The 27,908-nt window shown below is 39.0% G+C and overlaps 1 protein-coding gene across 4 annotated transcripts in view; it reads left to right on the top strand.

The window, feature by feature from the left end:
• The window catches only part of tnrc6c1 (trinucleotide repeat containing adaptor 6C1), a 48,015-nt gene that overhangs the window by 3,230 nt on the left and 16,877 nt on the right, over nucleotides 1-27,908 (top strand). For 2 of the 4 annotated variants that reach the window (XM_056751813.1, XM_056751812.1), the window contains exons 2-4: nucleotides 4,551-4,655; nucleotides 4,927-4,948; nucleotides 20,274-20,582. In XM_056751813.1, coding sequence (XP_056607791.1) covers nucleotides 4,593-4,655; nucleotides 4,927-4,948; nucleotides 20,274-20,582 — 394 coding nt within the window. In that variant the 5' untranslated portion in view covers nucleotides 4,551-4,592. Of the gene's footprint in view, nucleotides 1-4,550; nucleotides 4,656-4,926; nucleotides 4,949-20,273; nucleotides 20,583-26,486; nucleotides 26,618-27,908 lie in introns of those variants that run through there. The other 2 variants (XM_056751814.1, XM_056751816.1) reach the window with 2 other exon arrangements.

The following is a 27,908-nucleotide window of genomic DNA, read 5'->3' as shown; positions in this document are numbered from 1 at the left end:
CATGCAAAGTAGCAGCTCTGTAGTAACTGTAACAGGGAATAGTTCTTCAACTCTCCTGTCCCCTAAACCAGTGGTTCTCAAACTAGGAGCCCCAAGATGGAATTTATCATAGATTTGATCTCATCAAACATCAGAAAAATAAGACACCCAACGAAAACAATTGTTTGTTCCATCATTGTATAACTCGTATTGTAACTTGTATAACTATATGTTTGTGGTTGAATTAAAATTCTAAATTTAAGATTGTAAGTGTTTATTTGGGGGGCCGCAAAGCAATGCACTCTACACAAAGGGGGGCTAACATTGCAAACGTTTGAGAACCACTGTCCTAAACCTATTACTGTGTATTAACATTATACATTTAATATCACATAGAAACAGAAAATGGACTCTTTAGGACAGTACTGTTCAATGGCAGTATCTGATTCCCAAAAGTTGCGTTGTTGGATGTAGATTGTGGGCATATAGTATGAGACATTCTGCAGTCCTATGTTGAGAATGGATTGTTGTTTTGCACGTCCATCCTAAACCACTTTAAAGACTTGAAGAAAGGAAAGCCAAGTGTGGTTAGCAGGGTTTGTAATTCCGCTAAAGTTCAAGCTGACGCTTTTTCCCCCTTGATGCATCACTAATAACCTCAGAACGGATCAGTCTCAATTTGGCCCCCGTTACATGAGTTTCCTTTTATACTAAGTCCATTAGTCTGCTGAACTGTTGGATGTTTTGCATTTTATTGAGACAAATATCCAATCGCCGAAAGACCTGCGTGATTTGAGTATAATGACCGGGGTCTTTATAGAAGGCATTTGTGTGATCTATTAGGGCAATAAATTGTCAGCAGAGCTTGCGAAAGTGCTTTCATTAGTGACTTTGTAAGCTATTTTTAGGCCAGTAGCCGAACATATGAAAAATCACCTTTCCCTCTTTTTCGTTGTCATTCACGCTGGCAAAAAGTTTCCATCAGCTGAATTAGAAAGGTACCTGTGCATGTGGTCTGGAATTCTGAAAACAGGATTTCACGCCTCAGTTTCACCATGCAGCGCAAATTCGCCTGCGGAAACAAAGTCAGACTTTAAAGGCTTTCTTCCACATTGTGTTTCGTCTGCGTTTGCTGTTGAGTGTGGCGGGTTGTCTAGAGGAGATTTTTGTTTTATTCAGGGGTTTACTGACATGTCAGGTCTGGCCGTCTCAAATGGTTCGGAAGTTATGGGTTCCTAATGCTTGATTGTGTCGGATGGAGGGGCTGCAGATTTCTTCCTCTGTGGGCTGCTGTTGCTAGCCAGCGGGTTCCCGAGGGCTCGCAGCGCTCTTGTTTGTCTTGCAGCGCTGACATTTTTTGGCTCTGTGCCCAGAGAGCGTCTAGCCCCCCCTCCCACCTCCTTCCACTGCATCTCCAATGTCTCTTCGACTTGCTCAGTTTTGTCCCCCCTTCCCCTCCTACCTCTATTTCCTATTGAACGTCACACTGGCTGTTCACGAACCGCATCGCATATAAATAAAGATTAAACCCACAATGAAAGCGGTTATGTTGTGGGTTGTGCCTCTAACGTACATCATTGTTCCCCTGTTTGTCAAAGGTAATGTGACGATCTTCTATGAATTTGGACTGGGTCTGTAATGTTTGTGAGAATCTAGTCTGGGGGAATCAAAATAACATTTCAGGATTTTACATTTGCACTATATTGTAGATTTGGTTGGGTTATCGTACACTTCACATAATGATTGATAAAATGTGGTATAGTGAGATTTCTGATGATTTAACCACTAATATAGATGCTTGTGGTTTGTGATGTCTTTGTTTATCTCAACCCACTTAGCCATTTAATTGAAAAAAGGTGGCAAGGAATTAACAAAAGTTGACGTCAATGTTTTCATTGTTAACATGCAAACCTAAAAATTCAGACCACCTTTTATGCAGTTATGTTCAATGATGGCATTTTAAACTAAAACAGTGTTTTAATTTCTTTTTCCAAGCCTACTTTAAACTCAGTGATTGAATTCTGGTTTATTTTGGTTTCAGACAGATCGGCCTGTATTATGTAATGAAGAACTGTTGCGATAAATTCATCTATTTTAGGCTTGTTAGACATTTTTCTCAACATATGAGAATTGCAGGGCTTTTGTGGCCCATTCTTTGTATCTGTGGTAAACCGACGTAATTTCTATTTAGTGTTAAACTGCGCTAAATACTAGCTAAATCTGTCGCTTCATCTGAAATCGAGGTAGAAGAGAAGTAGAAGTTATTTTTAGCTTTTATTGAGAAACAGTATGCAGTTGGGTTTCGTTCATTGACGTTGATGTAATGGATATTATTAAATGACAATGGACAATATATTTTGACAGCATTAATTAATCATTTTATATTAGCTGTTAGCGAGACAGTTTTTCCACTGCTTCTGCATTAAGAAATGTTAATAGATATTTGATTTTAATGATGTTTTAGTAAATGTTGAAATTAACTAACATTTTACCTTTTTATTTTTTACATATGTGCACTTAGCCAAATGATTCAAAAATATATATGCACATTTGATTTTAAAGATTGTAAATTATACTTATGTTGTATTTTGATGTTATACTACGGGATTGGAATCGTATGAATTTTATCAATTCCAATTCTGCTTATCAATTTCAATTCTTATCGATTTTCAGTTTCGATTCCACAGTTGAAGAAATCATTTAGACATCAACCTGTTTGGTCATTTAGGCTGCTAATTGACTTGTTTGCCAAAAAGATATATATTTATGAACACTGTTTTGTGTATATATACAAATAGAACCATGTTTTTTTTCTGATTTATTACAATTTGTACGTACCATAGTCGAACTACATCATGGTTAAACTGTTGTAACTATAATAACACTATGGTTAATTTGTGATTCGTGAGCTTTTTTAATGCAAATACAATAGTTAAACTATGCTTACTATAATAAAAATATAGTACATTTTCATAAGGGCTTTTATTGAGGATTCAGCAAATCATGCAACCCGTGTTGTACTTTTCTGTAAATGTGCACAAAGAAATTGATAAGAGGAATTCTATCATAATCTCAAGTATCCGATTCCTATTCCTTTTGTTTCTGATCTGATTCCTAGCCTTTCGATGCCGATTCCAAATTGGAATTGATTTTCGATTCCCAACCCTAGATATACTTAAATAGACTGTAGGAAGCATATCATCGCTGTATTATATAATAACTGCACAATATATGTGTGAACGGTGACCGGCCCGCCCGTTCGACAAGGTGATTTTCCATCCCGCAGCGCTACTTTTCCACCAATCGTTTAAGTAAACAATCGCTATGGACGGGTTTCAACGTTCGCATCGGTAGCTACAAGTTCTTACGGCAGTTTGGGCTGCCAGTAGCACTTTGGGAGTGTGCAGAGCACGGCTGAGCAGCAACTGAGCTGACTGTACTACAACTACATTACAGCAATTGCAAGTTCACATAGTTATTTTAAATACATTCACAGGCAAACCTCTTCGAAAACAGATCATCTGTCTCTTACTTATGTGCAATGTACATGATGTGTTTATGTAGCTTTAACTGTTTCTCTGAAGGCTATAAGGGTTCAGTCAGTGGAGGAAGAAGGATTGACAGTGCGATATGATCGTCACTTCTGCTAACACGAGTAGTCGAGCACTAAACAAAAGCATGTAGAGAAAACAGCCACAGGTCTTTACTAATAGCTTCGCCTGTTAAAAAAACAAAGCATATGTTTTGTGAAATTACTGCCTGTCAGTTGAGTTTGTGAAAAAACATTTTGCAGTATTTACATATTGTTTATTAAAGCATAATATAATTAAATTGTTTCATAAAGTTCAAGTTGATTTTGACTGCATTATTAGCATTTTGTGTTTTAAGGTGAATATAACTATATATTGTATCCTTGAGGATTTCTTTAAAAAAGTTTAAAAATCTTGTCTCGTTGGAATAGTTGTCTCGTCACACCCCTAACTATTATAGTAGGAAAAATTGCTTTGTAAGTTTCTGCTGAACACAAAAGAAGATATTTTATAGAATTTAGGAAAAGAAATCTGTTCTTGGGCACTTTTAACTACTATTTTACATTTTCCTACTATGGTAGTCAATGGTGGCCAAGAACTGGTATAACCACGTTCATCAAAACTAAGAAATGTATAAACATTTGGAACAACTCAAGGGTCAGTAAATGAAGACAGAATTGTTATTTTGGGGTGAACTGTCCCTTTAATGTCAATCAAGTACGGTACTTTATGGATGTGAATAAGCCATTATTAAATCGTGGTTGACCAATGACATTTCTGCAGTGATATGAAACAACAAGTTCTAAATGTAATATCAGCACACTTTACTTAATTATTCGAACCTATTGGTTATATTGTGGCTTTTCTTCAAGTGATCTTCAAGCAATTACATGTTTTATAGATTGTGACATGTGATGGTTGATCTCTAAAAGATCCCCTTAAGATGAAAATTGTACATGTGCTTTGGATTTTACCCTGCTTTTTGCCTGTGTTTGATCTACACAGGGGTCAATAATACTGACAGACTCTGTTCTTTTACAGCCTTGAGACTAAAAAAAGGATACAGAAGAGGAGAACCATTTGATGGAAGAAAAGAAAAAGAAAAAGCAAGAAGAAAAGAAAAAGAAGGAAGCTGCTCAGAAAAAGGTGAGCGTTTCTTTTCCTTGACCCACAAGCTTTCACTTCAAATCTTGTGCTTGTGTCCTTATAAAAGCTGCTTAACAAACACCTCACCATGTCTGTCATAAGCCTCTGAGATCTTAACAGCCCTGTTACCGCAACTGTGAGACTGAAATGTTCCGTTAAGCATAAAAGATACTGTATCTTTTTACGGTCAATAAACAGCACGGAGAAATGTTCATTGTCAAAATGCTTTTGTATGTTCACCTCTCAGTTTCATACTGTTCTTTCTTTGCAGGCTGCTGAACAGAAAACCAAAGGTCAGTTTTGAGTCTAATTGCATTGTTTCTTTTTTCAACGTTTCATACTTGCAACAATTACAAACATTTCTTGAATCCTGCATTGTTAAAAACATATAGACAGCAGTCAGCTCCAATCTTGGTAGCAGAACTCAAAGGCAGAATGTTGAGCCGGATCACTTTCTAGTTCCTGTAGATAACTGAACTTACTGTTTGACGATGTCTTCATTTTAGTTCAGAGCAGTACGTGTGTCACTGCAGGGGTGAGTGACATAATACAATCCACTATAGTGCAAGTTTCAATATATTGGATCAGTACCAGGGCTTTGAGTTGTGTGGGCTGCATGAATTACTGGCACAAGAAGCATTTAAAGCAACATTTGGTAGAGATGGATCAACCATGTTTTGTGACCCCTAAGGGAATTAAAAGTTTGTGTTCAGGGTCTAAAATTAACATTGGCTAAGTGCCAAATGCAAGTACATATTAACTTTGAGCTACTCTACAGTGTACAGTAACTTTTTAAGAACTGTTTGATGCATGGATCAAATTAAATGCTAAGAATCATGGTCTTACAATTGCTGACTGAATGAATTGGATGTATATAAAAATAGGGGTATCACGATTAAGCACATCCAGAATAAAATATGTCTGTGCATTGTGCAGATTCTTTTGGTATTTATAAACGTATATACATACATGCATATATGAAGAGTTTGGTTCCAAAAGGAGATCATTCAGTTTTAAAATCCAGTTTTTTTATTGTGCATTCCAATTAATATCACTCAAACTGCAGTTGGTTTGTTTTGATTAAAGGCATAATTACTAAATAATAACAACTCTCTAAAACACCATAAAAACATGACAACATAATGAAAACATGATTTTTGAAGTTTATTCGTTTTGGAACAAAACTCATTCATATGCAAGATAATTCTAAACGTCAAAATATTTCCTATATATATGCATATGTACAGTATATGTTTATAAATACAAAATAAATAAGCATTGTACATGGACATGTATTATGTTAACACAAGCTTTTATTCTGGATGTGATTAATCGCAATTAATCATTTGACAGCTCTAATATTGAATATATAACTAGAGAAAGCATCACTTTTTAGATCTTGAACTTACACGCGTCTGGATAGTTTCTTACATTAAATAACCATGAGAAAAATATGAGATATGAGAAAAATTGCCTTTGTAATTGACGCAGGCTATTTCCCCACACTGTTAGTTATTAATAGCCTATGAAAGAAGATAAATGATCGTATTTTCACAACATCTTTTTTTTTTACAAATGACATTTCAAGCTCCATAGGAAAATTTGCATTATTTTATTAAACATTTAAAAGTGTGCATTGTTCCAGATGCTCTTATTCGCCAGTGGCTACTGTCACAAAAATAGATATTGGACCCAAGTCAACTCTGTGTTTAATCTCATTGAACAATTAGGCAGCAAAGGCACAATACAGATTACAAAGAGAGTTAGTGAGTTGACAGCACTGCTGAGACAGTGGAAGCAGGGAGGTGTGCTGATGTGATGGATCTGGACACTGAAGGATGGGTTACGCCCTCTTTATTAACACTGAGGTTGAGGTATGAGGCAGTAAACTTCACACAGCAGAGCCGCGTAGGGCAGATGGGAGAGGTGCTTATGTCATGTTAAGGATAGACGGTCATAAATCTCATTAGAGCATCTGCTAAGGCTGGATCTTAAACATCAGACTCTGGAGGGAATGCTGACCTACTTTGTGTGGACGTGTTTTAGAGAATTTAGTCATTTTATAGTAGAATAGTCTATAAGATTGCGCTCTTTCTTTGTCCTCTCGCACTTTTATCCTTTGAATTTTTGTATTATTGCATGAGTCAGCACTCAGGTCTTTTTATCTGTGTGCATTGGAGGCATTTACAGAGTTCGGCTAATTAGATCTAATCTAATTTGGCTTAGTTTCACATCTCTTTTTTTCGCCTCCTGGGCCCCTGTACCTTAGGATTCACATGATCTGCGGCTGATAAGGATGTCTATTCCTTCCACGTTTAGGCTTCTAATCTATTCTCGTGTGATTTGGGCTTTATGCTTTATGTTGTGGATCTGCAAAGCTACGTTTTGGTGAGCTGTCTGGACGACTTGCATAATAATGAGAATGTTATTTTTAAGCATTGCATAATGAGAATGTGATTCAACAGGTCAACTAAACAGCATGTGTATCGGGGGAGAAAGGTGAAGGTCGACTCAAAGACGAGAGTCTTTCAGAGAAAGCAGTGCTGGGCTCTGATGTAGAGTGAGCAGCAGGGGAGTGTAAGACTACCAAGCTTTCTTTTTCAAGAGAGGTCCGGGAGGCCCCACACGGGGTACAAACACACACACAGAGAGAGAGAGAGTAGGAGTGATTCACAGGGAAGTGCGCTTGCAAAACTGAGGGAGTGTTTTTTGTGGAATGAAGGAAAAAAGGACGAATAGGGAAAAAAGGTTTTATGGAACTGTGAGATCTCTGTAGCTGTGTAAATGGAGTAAGGAATTGAGTTATCTGAAAGGAAGATTGAGAACTTACTTGAGTTTCCTGTCAGCACGAACGTCTCGGTTTTGGCCGCAGAGAAGCTCTCAAAGGCCTGAGATGATTTTCAGACAACTGATCAAGCAAATCTTTCACTTTCTCTTAAAGGCGTTGTTCACTCAAAAATGAAATTCATCATTGTGTTTATGTTAGTCAGACAATATTTTTGTCTATCTACCCAGTCCATTACCCTGCATGCCACATCAGGCCGAACAGCTCACACACAGGTTGTTTATCAGGTAACACCTGCTCTGCTTTAAGGACCCGCTTATTGGAACACGTTTCTGTGGCAAATTTGCAGAATTAGGACATTGTTAATTACTGCTAATGACTCATTCTGGCTGTTTGTCCTTGGGTTGCTCTGTTTGTAAAGAGGATTTTGATCTCCTGAGACTTTTACTGTAGACCAGAATACAGAATGATACTGTTAGTCTCTCGAGGCTTAAGCCAGACGGGTGATCTGAGTGCATGCATGTGTAGGGGACAAATTGAAGGATGATTCATTGCCTAGTACAGAACACATTTTGTTTAGTATTATACAAAGTGCATTCACACAGTTAATAAAGGAATGAACAATTTGTTTGTTATATCAGCCTTTTTATCCTATTAGCCCATCAATATTGGCAGCTGATACATTGGCACATATCTATCACAAGGAATCGTAATGCTTTGGATGTAATCGACCACTTTGGGCAGTTCTGAGTTTCACAGATCCAGCACACGAGCCATCACCAATGTGATGTTCTTACACCCACAAACACCCACATCCACCTGTATCTGTTGCTATTTTCCCGGCAGGATAAATGGCTCTTGCGCCCGGCGCAAATCTAAAATGGGTTGGTCTGAAGTAGCTTCATTATTCATAGGTGTGGTTTGGGCGTAACGTGAAATAAACCAATCAGAGCGTCATCCAACATTCCCTTTAAAAGCAGGTGCGCAAGTTCCATTATGGATTGCTATTATTATGGCGTATTTACCAGTCGCAAAAATATGAGCACGCTCAACTTAACTGGTAAATTGAAGACTAAGGTTTTTAATGTACTTGCATTGTGGTAAAGGTGATTTCACAGTCTTTTTGTTTTTCAGTCTTTCAGTTTTTCAGTCGATTTTTTTTTCCTGGTTCTTGACGGACAAACCAATTTGTCAGATGTCCTTATATACATATATGTCTTGCCACTATTGGGCAAACAGGTCTGATCCTTAATTACTACAATTAGCCTGAATAATTTGTAAGCTAGATTTATGCATATTTTTTCACATCTTCGTGGCACACCACAATCATTTCCGTCATCTCATGTGTTAATATGTTTTTAGTGTAACAATTTATGATTTGCAAAAATAACTGTTGCATCTGTGTAGATTACATGAGCAAAGTGTATGCGCGTTGTGCACGCTATACATTATGGTCAAGCATGCGCCCTTAAAATAGCATAATGAACAACGCGCAACGCGCCACTGACTCTAGACTAGGTTTTTTCTGGTCAGTGGCGCAATTGTTTAATGGAACAGCAAAATAGCACCAGGGATTGTTTGCGCCGGAACACGCCTCCTTTTATGCGCTGAACCGCCCGGGAGCACAAGTTCATTCACTAGTTTAGCGACGTGCTTCTGTGGAGGGAAAAGCGCGCTTTGCGCGGGTGCAAAATAGGAATGACACATGCGTCGGTGTACAAAGTCAATTGCGCTGGGTGCAAGATAGGGCCCATGGTGTTTTATTGAGAATTACATCGTTTTTAAACGAGGTGAAATTTTGGGATCATGTTTTTACTGTTATACCACATAGACATTTCTGCAATCATTCCCCAATTATTTTCTCAAAATGAATTAAAATCAGATTTTCAGTCTTGGTCCTCAGAAAATAAAATGTATTCAAGTAATCTGCAAATTTATTTTGAAATTGTAACCCATTTAAATGTAATTAAATCACAGGACACAAAAAAGACGAGTGTCACGTCATTGAACCATTTACATTGTAAAAGATAACACTTTATTTAATGTTCTGTCATATTAATAAATGATTATTTAGCATTTTCTCATTTAGTTAATTGCACCTGCATTTTGTATTATATGTGGTAAATTGCAGTTCAATCATAGAAGTTTTTCTATGCTCTTAGAGAGGTTTCTCATCATTCTGAGCCTATTCTCTATAAGCAGCTGTTTTTGTCTTGCCGAGGACCCCGAAGTATAATTAGCCACTTTCAAAGAACACCATACTTAATATGTAATGGAGGTTTTATACTGTAGTTCAACCCTATATCTTTCATAGTGGTAAACTGCAATAATGTTTCCATTTGTCTCTCATCTTTCAAATTGCGAGTGTCTATTTTAACGTAATTTGCGTTGCATATAATCTTCTGTAGTTTTCAATCAGGTAAATGAGCGTGTGGTATTTTTAAGACCGTATCTTATCATTTTCTTTCCCATTTCAATTCTTGCGTCTCGAGTAAATAAAACAGTAAAACGAAGGAAAACATTTTATTTCCTCCATAACAAACACTGCACAATAAACCAAGTCATCATCGCACTAATTGGATTCCGATCTGGCTGATCCTTTTTAGTTTTTTTGATGGCTAATTCACACTGATCTGACAAACACCAACAAACACAACATTTGAAATTGGCGTTTATCAGTATTTGTTGGCAATTGTCGGAATAGTTTGAATGAGCCTTAAAGGAACAGTTTACCCAGATTTTTTTTTTTTTTAATTTCTTCTGTTGTTTAAGTTGTTGGCAGTGACTCTTTTGAGAGCATACATTAGCTTTGTAATATTTTATTTGACAACTACAGATAACAGACAGACTTTTAGTTAGAAATTATGTTTTTTATAACATAGGAGTGAGTATAAGAGAAAATCGTCGCTGACCTTATGAAACCTTGTATGTCCAAATTCGCTGTTTTTCAAGAAATAAATAAACACTCCTTTTAATTGATTAAATATTATGTTGTCAAAGTTGCAGATTTTAATACTTTATATTGTTAAGTATTTAAAATCCCAGTGACAAACATATAGGGTGACTAATAATATTGATTTTTGGCAACAACAAAAAAAGAAGATACAAGGTTTCTGAAGAAGGACAGTGATATCCTTTATTGTACTTTTCTTGCAGTTACTTAAAGGGATAGTTCACCCAAAAATTAAAATGCGGTCGTCATTTACTCACCCTCGTGTAATTTCATACCTTTATAAATTATTTTGTTCTGATTTACACAGAGAAAGATATTGCGAAGAATGTAAGCAATTTTCAGTTCTGGAACATCTAGGACTACCATGGTAGGACAAATTAAATGGTAGCCAGAGGTGCTCAAAATCTTTTCAGTTTGCTTTCCTAAATCTTACATATATCTCATTTTGTGTTGAAAAGAACAAAAAATAAAATATTGTTCTCCTACTATGGAACTGAAAATTGCTAACATTCTTCCAAATATTTATGTTCGTGTTCAACAAAGAAATTTATACAGGTATCAAACAATCTGAGAATTTTCCATTTTGGGTGAACTATACCTTTAACACTGAGTATTAAACTTTGACTGAATGGTAGCTTGTTTTAGTTGGTTCATTCTGGACTAAGGAGATTTAGATGAGCAACAACCCCTGGAGTAAAGGCGAGGCAGCTATTGACATATGACACGATGATGGATGATGTCATTGATAAAGGTGATGAGGTCTGCTTTCAGTGACTGAAAGAAACATTTCCATCACCGTTTTTTATTCTATAACACCTTAAGCATGTTGAGATTTTATCGTTGTAAGAGCAGACACAGATTTTCCAGCATAAAGATACTTGGCCAGCTCTCCTTGTTCATATACAAGTGAGTCAGCACAGCCCTGCAGGAGAATCAGAGTTTCTCTGAGAGAAGCAGCAGAGCTCCCAGGAGTCTCCATTGATTTGCATAGAGAACCAAACACGCTGTGGTTTGAGGGCTGTGCGTTTACGTAGGTAACTATTTTAACATTCCACAATACCTGATGCAAATCCCGATTTTGCATGGTCGCAACAAACGTTCTAATAATTATATACTTTGGCTTGAGCAATTTAACCATCACCAACAACTCTGTTAAAGGTCCAATGTGTACATTTTTGTAGGATCTTTTGAGTGGGTGTCTCAAGGGATTAGTTTTACTACGAATAATAACAAAAATTCTTTCTTCACGAAAGGCGTGAAGTCATATGGGTCTAGAAGGACATGAGGGTTAGAAGCTGATGACAGAGTTTTCAACACTGGTTCGTTGTTAAAACTGTGAGCAGGTTTGCAACAATGTAATAAAAACATAATCAACATGTCACATGAGTAGCTACAAATATTCCCAAGTTGAAATATGATGTTCAAATTATAACCATCACTTTGTCTCATCATCTCTGGTTGGCCAAGAACCGTTGTGCTTACGCTTGGGCAGCACAATGTGTGTGGCTGCACACAGAACATAAACTAAAAAAGGAACAAGAGACACGCCGCTGCTGTTACACTCACATTGTCGAAAGAGGCTGGGGGGTTTTCTGATTCGCAGCAAGTGTTTGTTTGTGACTGCGAGTGTGATGTGTGTGTGTTTAGATTGCAGGAGGTGGTGCATGGAGAGGGATAGAGAGAGAGAGAGGCATTCTCTGACTGGGTCAGTATTTATAGCCTCCCTTAGGCTGTACAGCCTACCGCCATCTTGTCTTTTTGCCTGCCTCTTGCGCGTTTGCGTATTCACACTAACTCAATCTCTCTTCAGAGCAGCTTGTCCTTATAAGCGGGCCGTCCTTGAGCGTGTTATTTGAAATGTGGTCGTGTCTTTCTGCGTAATAGCCCCACCATGGCAGTAATAGGAAAATAAAATGGTGGGTAAAAGAGAGAATAGCTTATAATAGAGCTGTCCATCTTCATATCGTTTCCGTCTGAATGTCACTGTTTGGTGGAATGCGAAGCAGGAAAAAACGCAGCCGGTTGTGTACTAGTAATGCAGGTCAGGTGAGCCGAGCTCTGGAGTCTGTTCCACAAACTTCACCTGCTCATCTCTGCACATGTCCTTTTAATCGTACAGCTCTCTCTCCCTCACATAAAAACCCAGGCCTGGACTAATTCCAGCTTTTGGTGTTACATGCTGCGGGTTGATGTGTGGTTCCTATGTGTGTAGTGGTTAGTGGTGCATCAGGCCAGATTAGAACCTTTGCAAATTGCTTTGGTCTAAAAGTGGCCTCAGTCCAGAGATTCCAGATCCCTCTATGAAATTAGTTTTTATAAGCATACTTTTATCCCTATTTATATATATTTATATATATTGTTTTTTTTAACAATATGTTATCTATACAGTAGTGGTTCTCAAACTTTTCTATTGTGTAGCCCCCTTTGTTTAGGGTGGATCACTTTGTGCCCCCCCCCAAATAAATACATTAAATAAAAAAATACATAAGCTGGGGCATCAATGCTTTTTGTTGGTGGTCTTATCTTTCTGGTGTTTAATGGCATTTATGATAAATTTCTATTTCATTAAATTCCACAAAAACTGTTCCCTCCTCGATCCATCCTGGAGCCACCAGTTTGAGAACCACTGCTGTACAGCTAAGAAGAGTGCTATAAAAATGAACTCGAAATTGATTCGAAAGTTCACCCCAGCCGTAAAATTCTACTTTGTGAGATGGCACCGAGGGACAGAGACGTGAGATGGCACATGGAGAGGAAATATATTATTCATAGTTTTCCTTTAAACCGTTCATTACAGTGGACTTTGTGAACAAACCATTTCAACAAAGTCTATTGGACTTTCCAATGTTTCTAGAGACAGGGCATTCTTGATTATTACTTTCATTCTCTCATGTGCAATATAAAGTGACATTTGACTGCGTCATGCTACACCATTATTTGTAATAAGTGGAAAAGTCACACACTGTTTTTACAACAGTTAAGCTACTGCCATGCAGTTAAGTGCTTACTGTTAATTGCTCACTAACACATCATAATGTTTGTCAGTGTAGATTGGGATTAAATGACCTGGAATTAATCTTTTTATGATGTTATCCAGTTTAAATAAGCAATTAAAATTAGCCTAGTGGTTAAATGGCTGGTACCAATAACAGTATCTACAGATCCAATTAATATACATGCTTAAAATTTTTTTAGTTTGACAGGTTTTTGTCAATCGTTGACGACCACTTTTACTAACCATCCAGTTCAAGGTTTACAAACGTCAATTTATTTTGTATGGCTGATATGTCTGTTCATCACTAATGTGAATGTGTTCGTAAAGCATTTGTTTGAGTTTGTAAGATGTTACATCTCGGCACATATGCCTGAAATCAAGTTGTGTGAGGTGTTTAATTTAGGGTGACTGTGGTAAGGATTCCTTTCTGTTCCGCCATCTTCCCACGAGGCCTGTCCCCAGTCGCTCCAGTTTCCATGTAGAGCAGCTCCCAGTCTCCCTTTCACTCTTTTCATCTCTCTGCAAGTAAACTGGAGGTTTTAAATACAGCTGCATATTTAAAGGGTGCTAATTAAGATCTCCAGACTTTTCTCATTCCTGCGAGGTTAAACATGGAAAGCGATGACATTAGCATGATAGGCGAGCATTATGCTGATTTTCCTGCAGAGGATTCATGATCCTGGGCATGAAGCCTTTGAAATGTTTTCGACTGGCAGGGTTGGGTTGGATGTAGATCTTTTTTGCAGTCGTGTTAGAGCAAATCACACAGCTGCAGGGTGTTGACCTTACTCACCACTGTCTGGCTGCTTTGTTTGACATGTTGGGTTTGATACTGAAAAAACTAAATATTTAAGTTGAATTAGATTGAAAGTAGCTGTCAGAGGATTAACTTTTATTTATCATATTGCATAGATACTGACTTCAGATTAGTCAGTTTATTTGGCATTCCAATGGCAAATATTTTTGTATAATTACTTCTAAGCTGTACATTTAACATTATCTGGCAACCGCTCTTTTGCTGTACTAGGCTTATGTTCCCTCTTGCAGTATAAATTGATTTGACTATCTACGTATTTTCAAATTTATTTAATGATTCAAGTAGTAATACCAAACTGAATCTAGATGTGACCAGTTAGGTTATTACGTTCACGGGTTATTACGCTCAGTCATGTATGAGCCTGAACGAGGTTTGTTTGTGTTGTCAGGAAGCGACAGATGCTCTGCTGTGATGAGCTCTTGGAGGTGCGGAGAGAAAAAAATCAAGTGCAAGGTGTGTGTATCCATAGCAACAACCGTAGTCTGGGATCCACAGTGCAGCACAAGGTGTTTAAGTGTCACCCTGAGGAGTAACGCTCCAGAAGGCATGTGCACAAGGGATACCCTGTACTCACCTGTCACCTCAATAGATAACTGCTACCTTTGCCCATGGAGTGATGTTGTATTCTATTGACCTCAAAGTTTCTGTGTGGTCTGATACATATCTCATCGCTCTGCCTTTGTTTTTTCTTGTAACTGAGGAAAATGGACCCGGACTGCTTTAGATCAAAATATACCTACTCAGCATTTTTCTGGACTTTGTTTGAAGTCGCGACTTGTCTTAGAAGGGCTGTCATTAAGAGTGAGCAGCATGTGCGAGTGTGTATGTATAGTGGGAGGTGCTGTCTGCATCCTGTAATTACGTTTAAGGTGTTTCCTCTTTACTTACACTAGGCTCAAGTCCTGTAATTTCAGCCTACTAAGAAATCTTAAACCATTCTTCTACCTGTAGCCCTTTTATCTGCCCCGTGAAGTCGAAGCGTTTAAGAGTTAAATCAGGATTTCATTTCTTATCAGTCATTTACTTTCTTTGGGAAAGTGAGAGCGGTAGATCAGTGGTGCAATGTGAGATGAGGAATGTTCCATGGGAACAGTGTATGTATTTTATTACACATCTGATCAAATTCATCTCAGTTCTGCAGTCTGTTGTGAAATAAGAGCTGTTTTGCAAACAGCTCAATACATGATTCTTCGATATGTCATATTTGTACCAAAAAACAGACGTTTGTAATTTACTATATCTTCACATATCAAAGTCAGTGCCTTGGTGTTTATTGAAACATTGTCCAAATTGTCGTATTTGTATTATTTATTGAAGAGTTTTTTAAGAGTTTAGTGTGTTGGGATGTAGAATAAATGAGCTTATGCCTCCCCACTCGAGCAGTATTCAGTTACACAAATCTAGTAGTTTAAATGGATAGTTAACCCCAGAATGAAAATTCTGTCACCATTTTCTAACACTCACGTAATTTCAAACCTGTTTGACTTTATTTCTTCTGTAGTACACAAGAATACATTTTGAAGATGGTTGTTAACCGAACAGCAACGGCACCCATTTACTTGCATTGGTTTTGTGTCCATAAAATAGAAGTGAATGGGTGCCAGGGTTGCTCGGTTACCAACTTTCTTAAAAAAAAAGATTTTGTGTTCTGTGGAAGAAACTCATACAGTTTTGAAATGACGAGGGTGAATAAATGATGACTTCTCTGAGATTGACCTGATGCTGTTAAGAGTTTAAAGTAATAGTTGGGCCTCTTGTCATATCAAACCTGTATGACTTTGTTTCTTCTGCAGAACACAAAAGAATATATTTAGAAGAATGTTGGGACCTGAGCAATAGTTGTACCCACTCACTTCTATTGCATAGACACAAAGCAATGGAAGTCGATGGATACCGATGTTGTCCGGCTACCAACATTCTCAAAATATCTTCTTTTGTGTTTTGCAGGAATAAGAAAGTGATACAGGTTCGAAATAACATGAGGGTGAATAAATGATGACACAATTTTCATTTTTGGGTGAACTATCCCTTTAACTTGGATTCATAACATTTCTTTGACAGGGGATCGCCAGATCCTGGCCATCGAATCCCCTCAATGCTTTTATGCACAAGAGTGTGCATCAGGCAACAAAGCTTTAAAATAAGCCGGGCAAAGTGGTTAGCAATTAAAACGTTTCAGTTCACACAGATCTCATAACGGTATAATTGGTTGAGGATTTGCCGTGGATATCTGTGTCCAATGTTCAGAGAGCTCAATTTAGACACACGCACTCATTCCCTGTGTTTCTCCCCTCCCTTCCTCTCGAGGTCTCATCGCATCGCCCTCCCCCTTCCACTCTCAAACCGCCCCTCACCAATGCTGCATTATGATTGGACGGGCACTGGCGGCTTCCACCGAAGCTTCTAGAATACCCTTCATCAAAAAGCCCTGACTGCAGCAATTTTTCACAGCCCTGGGGTAAAAGTATTAAAGGCACAGAATGTCCAGGTACCTCCTGTGTAGTCATGAGGAATTAGACACGCGTTAAGGGATCCATATGCTTCCTGTAACACATCCATAACCAGCCATAACAATGGGTCGACTCAGACACGCAAATGAGAAGAATGGGGAGCGTGGGGGAATCTTTTGCGATTGGCCGCCTCAACTCATGGCAGGCAGGCTGAGCTGGACTTAATCAGAGTATTGGCGTCACCAGCTCCAGTTTAGCACTGCGACTACACTGCTGGAGAGCGTCTGTGCTGCGTACATCCCATGAAGGAGAGAAAGGGGCCATGAGGGCCATGGTGAAGGGATGTGTATGTGAGGGAGAGAGAAAGGGAGAAAATGACATGTTCACGACACACTAGTTTAGGATTCATGTTTTTCTGATGCATTCAGGATTTTCGTGTATTTGAGCCCTGTGGTGAGCCAATAGGAAAAAGGCAGTGAATTCGGGGTGACTCAGTTATGCTATTGACTCTACATGAAGCTTTTTCTTACAAACTTGTTGCTGATAATGAATCACCTACATATTCATTAAAAAAGCTGCTGCCATCACAAAGTAGCCTTTTCAAACGTTACTGTGCATGCGCTTTTTGTGTCGCACAGAGTCCCTGTGGATCATTTTGGAAAACTTTCAAACGTAATAACAAGTAAATCACATTAGCTAGCAAGTTAAAGGTCTCATGAACAGTGCTTGTTTATTGTTTTATGAGGTCTACTTTTACATTCAAAAATCAAAAAGTTGTCTACACGGGTTTTGAGGTCAGTTGTACAAACACTCGGTTTTAATGGGCCCATCGCGGGACTCAAATGTTTCCATGATAAATAAACAAACAAGAGACTCCTGGTAACTTATGGATATCACCCAGCACCCGAAATAATACCAAAACATTTCAAAACAGACTCCATTATTCGCAAACGGTGTACAAAACCTTGAAATATTATATATGAGCCCACCAAATCACGGAGATGACGATTCGCACAGGCTTAAGATCACAGACAACCTCTGCAAGAATTACAAATGACTACAGGTCCCCAGATAATACTAATCTCGTGCGATAGTGCTCAGGGCACATCACATGATCTCTAATAAAGCATAGTGATGCACAGAAGAAAAATTTTCTACTCGCATAAGATAGCTGCACCATTCCTATCGGATCCAATATTCATAACACAGCACTGCTTTTAAATTTTACTCATTCCACAAATCCAGTGTCAATCTGTGCCTTGTTCACGAAGGAATCCTCAGAGAAATGAAACGAAGAAATGCTTCATGTTTTTCCCACACGAGCTGGAACGTCTTTAAAAATTAACTTTAACCCTGCATTACTAATGTCAGAATCCGAAGGAAGGTTATGCAGCGACTGTATTCTTCCACAACAAGGGGTTGGCACAATATTTATCTATCTTTAACGGCATGTTTGTTTATTGATTGCTCTCTCTAACTGGTTCCGCGCCACTGGTTCTGTCATGCGCGAACCAGTGGGCGGGGCTCGAGAAGTAGTCGTAGTCATATTTTTCTGTAGAGGTGGTTTTCAACCTATCAAGGTCGTCATAGATATGTGCATTCCAGAACCTGGCGTTCCCTGGGCCTGGTGTCAATAACAGATGTAATCTCAGCAACAAGGGCTTTTTCAGTTCTGACACTTACATGGTGTTCGTGTGAATACAATATATAGCAAAATCTCGGGTTAAAATTGCCTTCTTTAAAGTATGTCTACTAGCCAGTAGCCAGTATTATTTTGGGTTACCAGTAGAAGAAACATTTCTTGGCTAAACTAGGTTTTTTTTAGATACTTTTATGGGCTTTTTGCCTTAATTATGATAGTATAGTTGAGAGGTGAAAGGAATGTGCTGGATAGAGACAGGGGAGCAGGATCGGACCACACAAGACGAAAAATCGAACTCGGGTCGCTGCGAGCGTACCACCAGCCTATTTGCACTGATGTTACTTTTAGGTTAAACCTAAAAGTGACAAAGTTAAACGACCCATACAACAAAGCACAGATTGTATTTTAACTACAAGCCAGGCACGTGCGTCCGATGAAACCGTCTATAGACCACATTGCGAGACGTAAACACTGGTCCAGAGGCACTTTTTCTTACGAAAATAATTAATTCTTAAATATATTCTTTTAACATTTTGATTCTGTTATGTTTCGTTGGTTGTAATTTGTTTAATGTTTGTGCAGTGTAAAAAACTGAAACAGGACATTCTTCTAGACAAACGTTGTTTACGTCATCCGAAGTGGTCTATTGTATTCCATAAAAACTGATTTTTTTTTAATGCTCATAGTTTCCACCTATGTAGAATACTATGTGGGAAGCTCACTAGATTTTAGAACAAAACTTAAATGTTAAGAAAATGAAAGGGATACTTAACCCAAAAATGAAATTTCTGTCGTCTTTCGAGTTGTTCCAAATCTGTATAAATTTCTTTGTTCTGATGAACACAAATATATGTTTGGTAGAATGCTTATAACCCGACAGATCTTTCCCCCGCAGTTACTATTGTTGGAAAAAATACTGTACCAATTTTTTGTTCTGTTGAACACAAAAGAAGACATTTTGAAGAATGTAGGACAGCAAACAGTTCTGGGGTACTTCTGACTACCATTGTATCATAGTCAACTCGAAGGCGAGTAAAAGATGACAGAATTTTCATCAGAGTTACCAAACAAGTAGCTTTTTTCTCTGATCTTCTGTTCCAATGCAAGAGGGCGGTTTATCTCCCTGCAGAATACTCATCTCCCCCCGTCTGTGAGTTAGGAGTGTGTTACATAAGTCCGGCACTTATTCACTCAGACGTTTCTGCTCCCTCTGCTTTGTCTTTGCCTCAGGCCGAGCTCTGACTGGATCTGGCTCTCTCATGGCTAATTGTGTAACTGTTTGTACTTCCTCCACAACACACATGGGGTAGCAGGGATATTAAAGGAGTCGTTCACCTAAAAATAAAAATTCTGTCATTACTTACTCTCATGTCGTTCCAAACCGTTTGGCTTTTTCTGTCGAGCTCACAGGGAGGATTTTAAAGAATTGTGCTGGTTGCTGTTGTCTGTGCTATTTCGGTTTTATTACAGTGAATGGGGAGTTTGTGCTTTCAAGCTTCAAATGGGTCATAAAAGGAATCATACGATCCATGCTTTATATTCAAAGTTAAACTTTGTATGAGGAACGTACATTTTTATCATTACCTCAGTACACGGAAAAGTACGACCATTGTAATAAAGTTTTCGAATAGATTTCAAAGCTCATGAGGGTTGAGGAAATAACAGAATCGTATTTTTAGATGAGCTATCCCTTTAATATAAAAAACAAATTGTTTGTTTGATTTAGTTTCATCCCTCGAGTGTCGTTCGTCTAGACCAGCTGCAGTAGGTAGTGACAGACGAACAGTAAACACAAGACCCCATCATCAGCCTTGAACCTGCTTATCCCTCCCGATCCTTCTCATAGGCTTCCGTCTAAAGACTCTTTCTGTTGACTTTCATTATGGCATGTGCTAAAATTAACTTTATCCTTCCCTCTCCCACCTCTCGCTCTCTCTCTTTCTGTCTCTCGCTGTCTTTCATCTCTGTGTCCACAGTGCCAGACTCTGCCAAGCTCAGCCCCACCCCTCCTCCCCCCATCAACCCCAGCATCGCCGCCAACCTATCTGTGCCCTCAGCCAACAGCAGCAGTGGTGGTAATGGCAAGCGCGCACCCTCCAGCAACCAGCAACAGCAGTCGGCAGCCCCACGCTACCCGCCCCGAGAGGTGCCCCCTCGTTTCCGTCAGCACGAACACAAGCAACTACTGAAGCGGGGCCAACCTCTGCCCGCCGGGAGCCCGGCACTCGCGCAGCCATCTTCCACCAGTCCCACACCTCAGTCCTTCTCCTGCCAGACCCACCCAGGTCAGCTTCTTTATCATGATCTGCACGGGACAGACTGCTGAATCAGGGTCTGGCCCGAATATACTCACACCTTGTTGGCAATAGTTTTGTGATTTGAGGTTTAATTATGTAATGTTGCAGAACAGTGGGAGAGTTGATGGCATTAGGATGCGTACAATCCATTTGCTTTAGTGATTGACAAGTTCATTGAAATGTGTCGTCCCACAACTATAGTTTTGATTTATATGTTATAGTTTTGATATTTAAGCAGTTGTTATACATTTTTTTTTAAATATGCAGTTTTAATATTTTTATGGTGTAATTATTATTATTTCTATTTAGTTTTTCCCCTCCTGAGTGGCCCACAAATTGTCTCGCTATTATTGTTTAGAAGCAATAAAAAAACACAGATCCACCATTTATTCCCTTCAGAGGCTTTTTGTTGTTATGTTGTTTATTTTTGTTAATTCATGTGTATTCACGTGCACATGCATGTGCAGAGGCTTGCTGTGGATGATGGTATTTGTTTGAGAAAACTAGATGAAGAGAAACACTCTTTGCTTTGCTACTTCCTGTGTTCGGAGGCGTGTGGGTGTGCGAGAGCGTTGTAGTTTGTACGTGGACTTGGCAGTCTTTTTTCGTGTGTCTATGGCTTTTCCAAGTAAAGTGGCGGAGCGAGCGAGAGAGAGTTTGAGAGGAAAAGATGGCAGACAATCAGCTCTGTGGGCAGGGGTGATTCACAGTTTACAGTAAATGTGTGTGATTCAGAAGGGGGCTCCTCTGATTGGTGTGGCACGTATATATATGGACCGGGTGGTGGAAGAGATGCTTGTGGGCCATTCTTGCTTTCTTGAGTATTGATTGGCTGCTGTTTGATCTCGAGGAATCCTTTGGTGCACAAGAGGACTATTAGGTTTTCATGGAAAGCATGAGAGTTGCACCACGCTGAAGTGTCGGACTTCACAGCATTTAAGGCATGCTTGAGATGTGAAGGTCATTGCAGAGTAAATTACGAAGGTAGATTATATTGTTTTTTGAAGGAGCGAGCAGAGCTTGGCTGTACAAAACTGACCTCACCTTATTTGTTCCTGTTTTGTTGTTTGCCAAACGTCAAAAATTCAAAGCAAAACTAAAACCATATTATTTGATATCATTCATTCATTCATATGTTTATCATTTATGTTTCTATTATGAACCTGCTAAGTTTAGTTTAATATTGGGGGTAATATAGTTTAATACTGGGGATTATAAGTTTGAATAGATCTGTAATATGAACAGTAGTGAATATGCAAGATGTTTTAAAATCATAAAAAAATATCTGTTATTTTGATAAACTTGTGACTGATTCAAGACTACAGAGATGGAGAGAATGATGCTCTCTTGTATGTAATGTATGTTGGTTATAACATTTTCAGGTTTCAAATATAGGTTAATTGTTATTAATGAATTGAATTAACATAATTATTGTAATTTAATATTTTAATATAAATTTAAATTAATTTTAGAATCTTTATTTATTATCTAATAACGTTGCATTATTTAGCAAGTTATCGCATTTTGCATGTGCAAAATTTGCAACAAGTCTATGCTAACATTCTCAATACCAATTTTGTTACCACTACAAAACGAAATATTTTGTATTTAATTTATAAAAATGTTATGTATAATATTTTATATATAGTATATGTTTTATTTTGCAATATACAGTTATTCATATAGTTACTTGTATTTATATAAATATTTGTCATTATATTAGTAACTGCACTGTTTTTGGTAGATATTGTTTTGGCCCAATTTTAAAGCAGTATCACCAATCCCAGCATGTACAGCTGCTTTGTAACAACGAAAATTGTAAAAAGCGCTATATAAATAAAGTTGAGTTGGGTATGCATAGCGATGAGCTCTTTCTTTCAAATCCTAAATCCGGTTCCTTTCCTTACTTCCTCCTCTCGTGTCTCTCTCCTTCTCTTAATCTAGTGTTGTCTCTCACTCCTGGTTAAGTTTTGGGTCTGTTTTGAGCTGACACGTGCACTGAGCTGTGGTTCCGCTGGACGTTACTTAACACACATTGGGGGCCCAGCAAGAAATAAGAGCTCCCAGCTTTCTGTGTGTGTGTGTTTTACAGGAAGCTGCTGGAATGCAGCCGAATGGCCCACAGCTCTGCTTTAAGCCAGCAGCAGCACTGAGGCTGTATTCATTTTGCTTGTCTCTTTTGCTCCCCCATCTGTCCTACAATCGTCAGATAGATACTCTAATTTTACACAGCCCAAGGGACAGAAATTACAGTTGCATTTAAATATGAAGTGTGCCGTTTATGTGAAGTACATTCTTCTAGCCCAACTTCATTTGCAGAGATGACTATAAAGGCCACATTCACACAATGAAAAACTGAAACGTTTTCCTTTGCGTTTTTGAAAAGTTTCATGTACACGTGACAGCGTTATCAACAGTCTGCATTTACACGGATCCTGGAAATCAGATAAAAACCCTTTAGTATGCACGCCGGGCCAGTGGATGGCAATGTTTTTGTAAAGAAACAGGACGTGCCTTGGCATATACTTATGCACAATTGTAAGCTAAACATGCTTTTTAATACTGTTGGTCGACATATTTACATTTATGCATTTGGCAGACGCTTTTATCCAAAGCGACTTACATTCCAGTATCCTATACATTTATATTTAGGTATCTGCAATCCCCTGGGATCGAACCCACAACCTTGGGTTGTTAACACACTGCTCTTACCTCACATATATGTGTGTTTGAAGTCTGACAAATGTAAGTAGTGTGTTTCCGCTGGTCTTATTGGTGCAGCAAATTTAAATTTTCAAGAAAAAAATTGTTTGGGAAATGTTGATACATAGTCGAGCAGCAAGAGCTCACAGTACGGGAAATTGCCATTTTTGTGTTGCATATACTCGCGCGACAGAGCATGTAATACGCAAACGCTTGACGTCATCGGTTTTAGGTTTGCGTTTTCCAAAAGTTGCACTACGAGACCCGTTTTCAGTCCCCCAAAACGCTGCTTCCTTCCGTCTAAAGTTTAGACAAATGGTTTATTAGAGGCCATTTATAAACCTTTTATGCAATTTTGCAAAATCGCATAAAAAGTTTATAAACAACCTTTAATAAACCATTTGGAGGGATGGTGAACATACCAGAACATCTTTTTGAGCATCCTAACCAGACTGACATGGTACCATTTTTCTTTGCCTACGGAGAGCGTTTAAGAAAACCTGTTTGGAAGCAGTCATTTCTGTAGTGTCACTATTAACCGGCCTAAAGTATTTATTTATGCATTGAACAGTTTCTAATTATATGTTGCGCAGTGTGGATTCGTACATTACAACAGGTGTGCAGTTTCAGGAGTATTATCAGAGTATTATGGGTCTGTTTGCCTCTGTGTTTTCTCCCCCTGAGCCACAACACAGACCTGAGCGCTGGCACAGAGCCCAGTCGCACAAACTTTCTCTCTTTTCCTGTCACACCCACACAAACACATATGTGCATCCTACCAACGCCAACAATGTTATAACCAGGAAGTGTAGTTTAGCAGGCAGAGCTTAAGAAATGGTCATTTGGATTTCCCCATCTCACCTGCTCCTCTTGCTAAGGCTGTTAGATGTTTTCTTAAAAGGCAAAACCATTTTAGTTTTATAATTTACAGCCAACATGTTATACTCCAAGTTCCAAATATAACAGTATTGTTTTTTTCTAGAACACTAAGCTTTACCTTTTATACTTATTTTGAATGTTGATGAACTGCTGCTTGTTCATCTCTCCTCCCAGGTATTCTGCAGTGCTTGTTGTCATGCCTTTGTTAGCTCTGTTTTAGTTCAACTCGCCCCCTGCTGTTGAGTCCTGGTAGTCGCCGGTGTTAGTTCCTGACGTCAGATCCTGTGCAGGGGATGTGCGGGTGTACTATGTAGTACATCAAGCCTGATGTTTGTTGCATAAGACCCATATTGTCTCCTCCTTCCCTTCTCCCATCAAGCCTCTTAACAACTTACAACCTGCAATGTCAGCAAAGCCCCCTTTTCTAAGCCCCAGAGTGTTGCTCCTGTTTATTTCTACAAGAATGCATATACAAACCTCCTACACAGTCATAAAATAATGTGTATGTTTGACATATGACAAGATATTGTTTGCAAGGATGCGTTTCCAAGGGGAACATGAACACAATTTTGCATTAAAAACAGCAATGGATTTATTTTAAAAGACGACTACAAAATTTGACTCCAAATTTGACTACAAAATTTGTAAAAATATAGTGCTCAAAGCATGAAAGGCTGCAAAGTTTGTCTAATGGACCCTGGGTGGGGGTAAAAATGATACATGAATGATCATTTTACCCCTTTATACTATATGAATATTCTCATGCTAAAGTCTTTCCTTAATGTTTTTTACACTCTTTGACCAAATTTGGGAGAAGGCAATACATACCATTATTGTCAGTGAGCGGTCTGTTATTTCTGTTGGTCAACAAACCAAATGCAGAACCACCTAAGATTATAAATGCAAAGTACTGAAGTCTACCCCTTGTGTTGACACATCAGATATTAAAAATAGAACAGTTGGACGCTGAGAACGTGACCTGTGTGGACAGCTCATGGTGACAGAAGGCTGTGATGGACTTAACACACTCAATGTGTTCGGATTTAAAATTAGCACAACTAAAATACAGCACTACACACTTTTCCTTCACTTCCTCTCAGTTTGATGAAAACCCGAAACTCATCCGCTTTGGGTTTTCTTGAGTATTCTAGTGCTGAAGCATTAGACAAAATTCTTACAAAGTATCAGCTGGAAGTGCTGTTGGTTGTTTGAAGTGGACAAAGTGCAGCAGAAATCAAAGAAACTGTTTGTCCCGGGGTACATCCTTTACCGGTTCTCCAGCTGAACCATGCCACTTTTACTGTTAAACAAAACCAAAAAACTGTTTAACTGCGATGTGAGCCAATGCAAGCATTTTTATTTCTTTGGGAATTTCATGAAAGGAAAAAGGCTTAATCAATAGATGAGGCTTTGATTACATCATTACATAATTGGCCGGGAAAAAAGCTGGCATTGAGTTGGATTATAATAGGAGTCTGTTTTCTGCAGACTTTGGTGTATTGTGTGTATGGGCGGCGCTGGGACCGTCTGTAAACAATGCCCTGTTTGATGCCAAGAGCTGATGTGCGCTTTTGTAAATGTTCATCTTTCCTACTGGAGCCATCCCTCGTTCCCTACCAGCATGCAACTTTCTCTCTCCCCCCCATCTCTCTTTTCCATCATTAAAGTACGGGCACACTCTGAAGAGACATTTAGCCCCTGGCCACCTGCCCGCCTCCAGCCTCATTCGGTGCGTTTATCCTGTTTCTCATGCAGCCATGGAAGTGTTGTTTTCCTGTATACTTGGCGCCGCACCTCTGGTATGCAGAGCTACAACTGCACACACCCACACGACTTCTAATATTAAAACAAAAGCTTACGCTTACAAAAGAGGCGGATGAGAAAGGGAGGTGTGCGCATGTTTCTGTGTTTGGACTGTCCTCGCAGCGCAGCCCTTGCTCTTAGACAGAGTTGCTTTTGTGCATCTATTCAGCGAGCTCTATTGTGGGCAGCGGTGCTAATTGCGGCCTGAATGGTCTCGGCTAAATGTTTTGTGACAGTTTGAAAGCATGAAAGACGAGAGGGGCGCACGAGAGAAGGATTCCCTCTTTTGTTTTGTTTTGTCCTCCCTCCTAATGGCACGTCGAAATGCTCTCGGCTTTAACCTTCAGCTCCTATGCAGCCCGTTTCCCCACCCTTGCGAGAGAGTCTCCTCTCTCTGAATCAGAAATAGAGGTGGATATAAATAAAGCCCGGCTGAGGGAACGGAGATCGGATCCTGCCGTAGCCGTGTGGGACGAATGGGGCGGTCGCTTGCGTTCTGAGCTGCAGTTCCTTGGCAGCGTATCAAATATGAGTCTCAAAAGCCTTGCGAGCAGCAGACATATTGTAACGGGGATGGCCACCGCTCTGCATGCAGACTAGAGCTTCTCTCAGGATGGTCGGGCGACATCTCTCCTCAGGTACTTTTTCACTTCTCTGCGACCCCACCCCCTCTGACCCACGCTGCGATTTTCCACGCGCATATTTTCTGTCTGCTCTGTGCTGTTCTGTTTACTTTGGACTCTGTTTACTTTAGCATTCAAATCACTACAATAAAATGCAAAACCCTAAAGCTATAGCATTGTGGGTTAAAGATTACTGCAGGGCAGAGGTTTGCTGAACTCATCTGATAAGCTTGTCTTCTTGAGCGAGCTACAGTAAGATGTTGACGGCAGCACTAAGCTCTCTTGGCATCGGTTCAGATGTGATAAAATGGCGTCCTTTACTACGCAGTCTACAGAAGAACAGCATTTGTGTCGGGGAAACACTAGCCTCTCTTTCATGCGCACCCTCCTTTTTTTCTTATCTGTAGTTAAAAAGTCCTTTTAGCGTGGTTGGTGACAGAAAGCCTGGCTTGCGCAAACGTCTCCGCTTCGCTCAGATCTGACACAGACTGAACCGTGCCTGTGCATGCAAAGCTGCACAAAAACAACAGAGTTGAACATGTGCCAGGAAGCTGGCCAGCATTTGCCAGCTAATTAACGCAGCGGGATCCCGGTATCCGTATGTGGGCATTTGTAATGTTTTCATTGTTGTTATCAGTGCGTTGATAGAATTAACATATTTCTTTGAAAGCAAATTCTGCGGTTGTGATCTGTCAGGCCAGTAGAGGGAGATAGTTGTGGTTTGGTGAGCCAAGTGGACGCAGTGGAAAATTAGGGCTCCAGCCTAGTACACACATGTGAACGTGTACATGTAATCATTGGTGTGTGCATATGGCCTATTTTTTTGTTGATCATTCAAAATAATATTGGAAATTAGGGGAAAAAACAAACAAGGTAGCCAATTTCTTATAGCATTAGCAGTGCAATAATGTTCATTATTATGTCTTAAAATTTTTAAATGCATTATTACTTGATGCTTTCATGTAATTTAAAACAGTGTTTAAAACTTAAAATGGGCTGAAAAGCAATATCTCTGGAATACTTCGGCCAGTTGCAGCATTTTGTGGTAATTTGTTTTTTGCATAATGACCACTGACTCTTCATTGACTGTTGTCATTGGCAAAAAGTCTCCCACACTGAACTAGTTTTTTGTTTCATGTTACTTCATAGTCTCTTATATAATAATCATAGTAAAAAATGTCTCGCTTCTGCCTTCATGATCCTCGTGTTTTGACAGTTAACTTGCTATATATACATGTATTCATTGCAAATCAACTATATGTATTCATATGTTTTAGTTCAATTGCAAATTAGCTTTATTGGCATG

Source organism: Triplophysa dalaica, chromosome 7 (assembly GCF_015846415.1).
Source record: "Triplophysa dalaica isolate WHDGS20190420 chromosome 7, ASM1584641v1, whole genome shotgun sequence".
NCBI classification, from domain to species: domain Eukaryota; kingdom Metazoa; phylum Chordata; class Actinopteri; order Cypriniformes; family Nemacheilidae; genus Triplophysa; species Triplophysa dalaica.
Note: the sequence above shows the minus strand (reverse complement) of the source record. Positions and strands in the feature narration are given on the sequence as shown.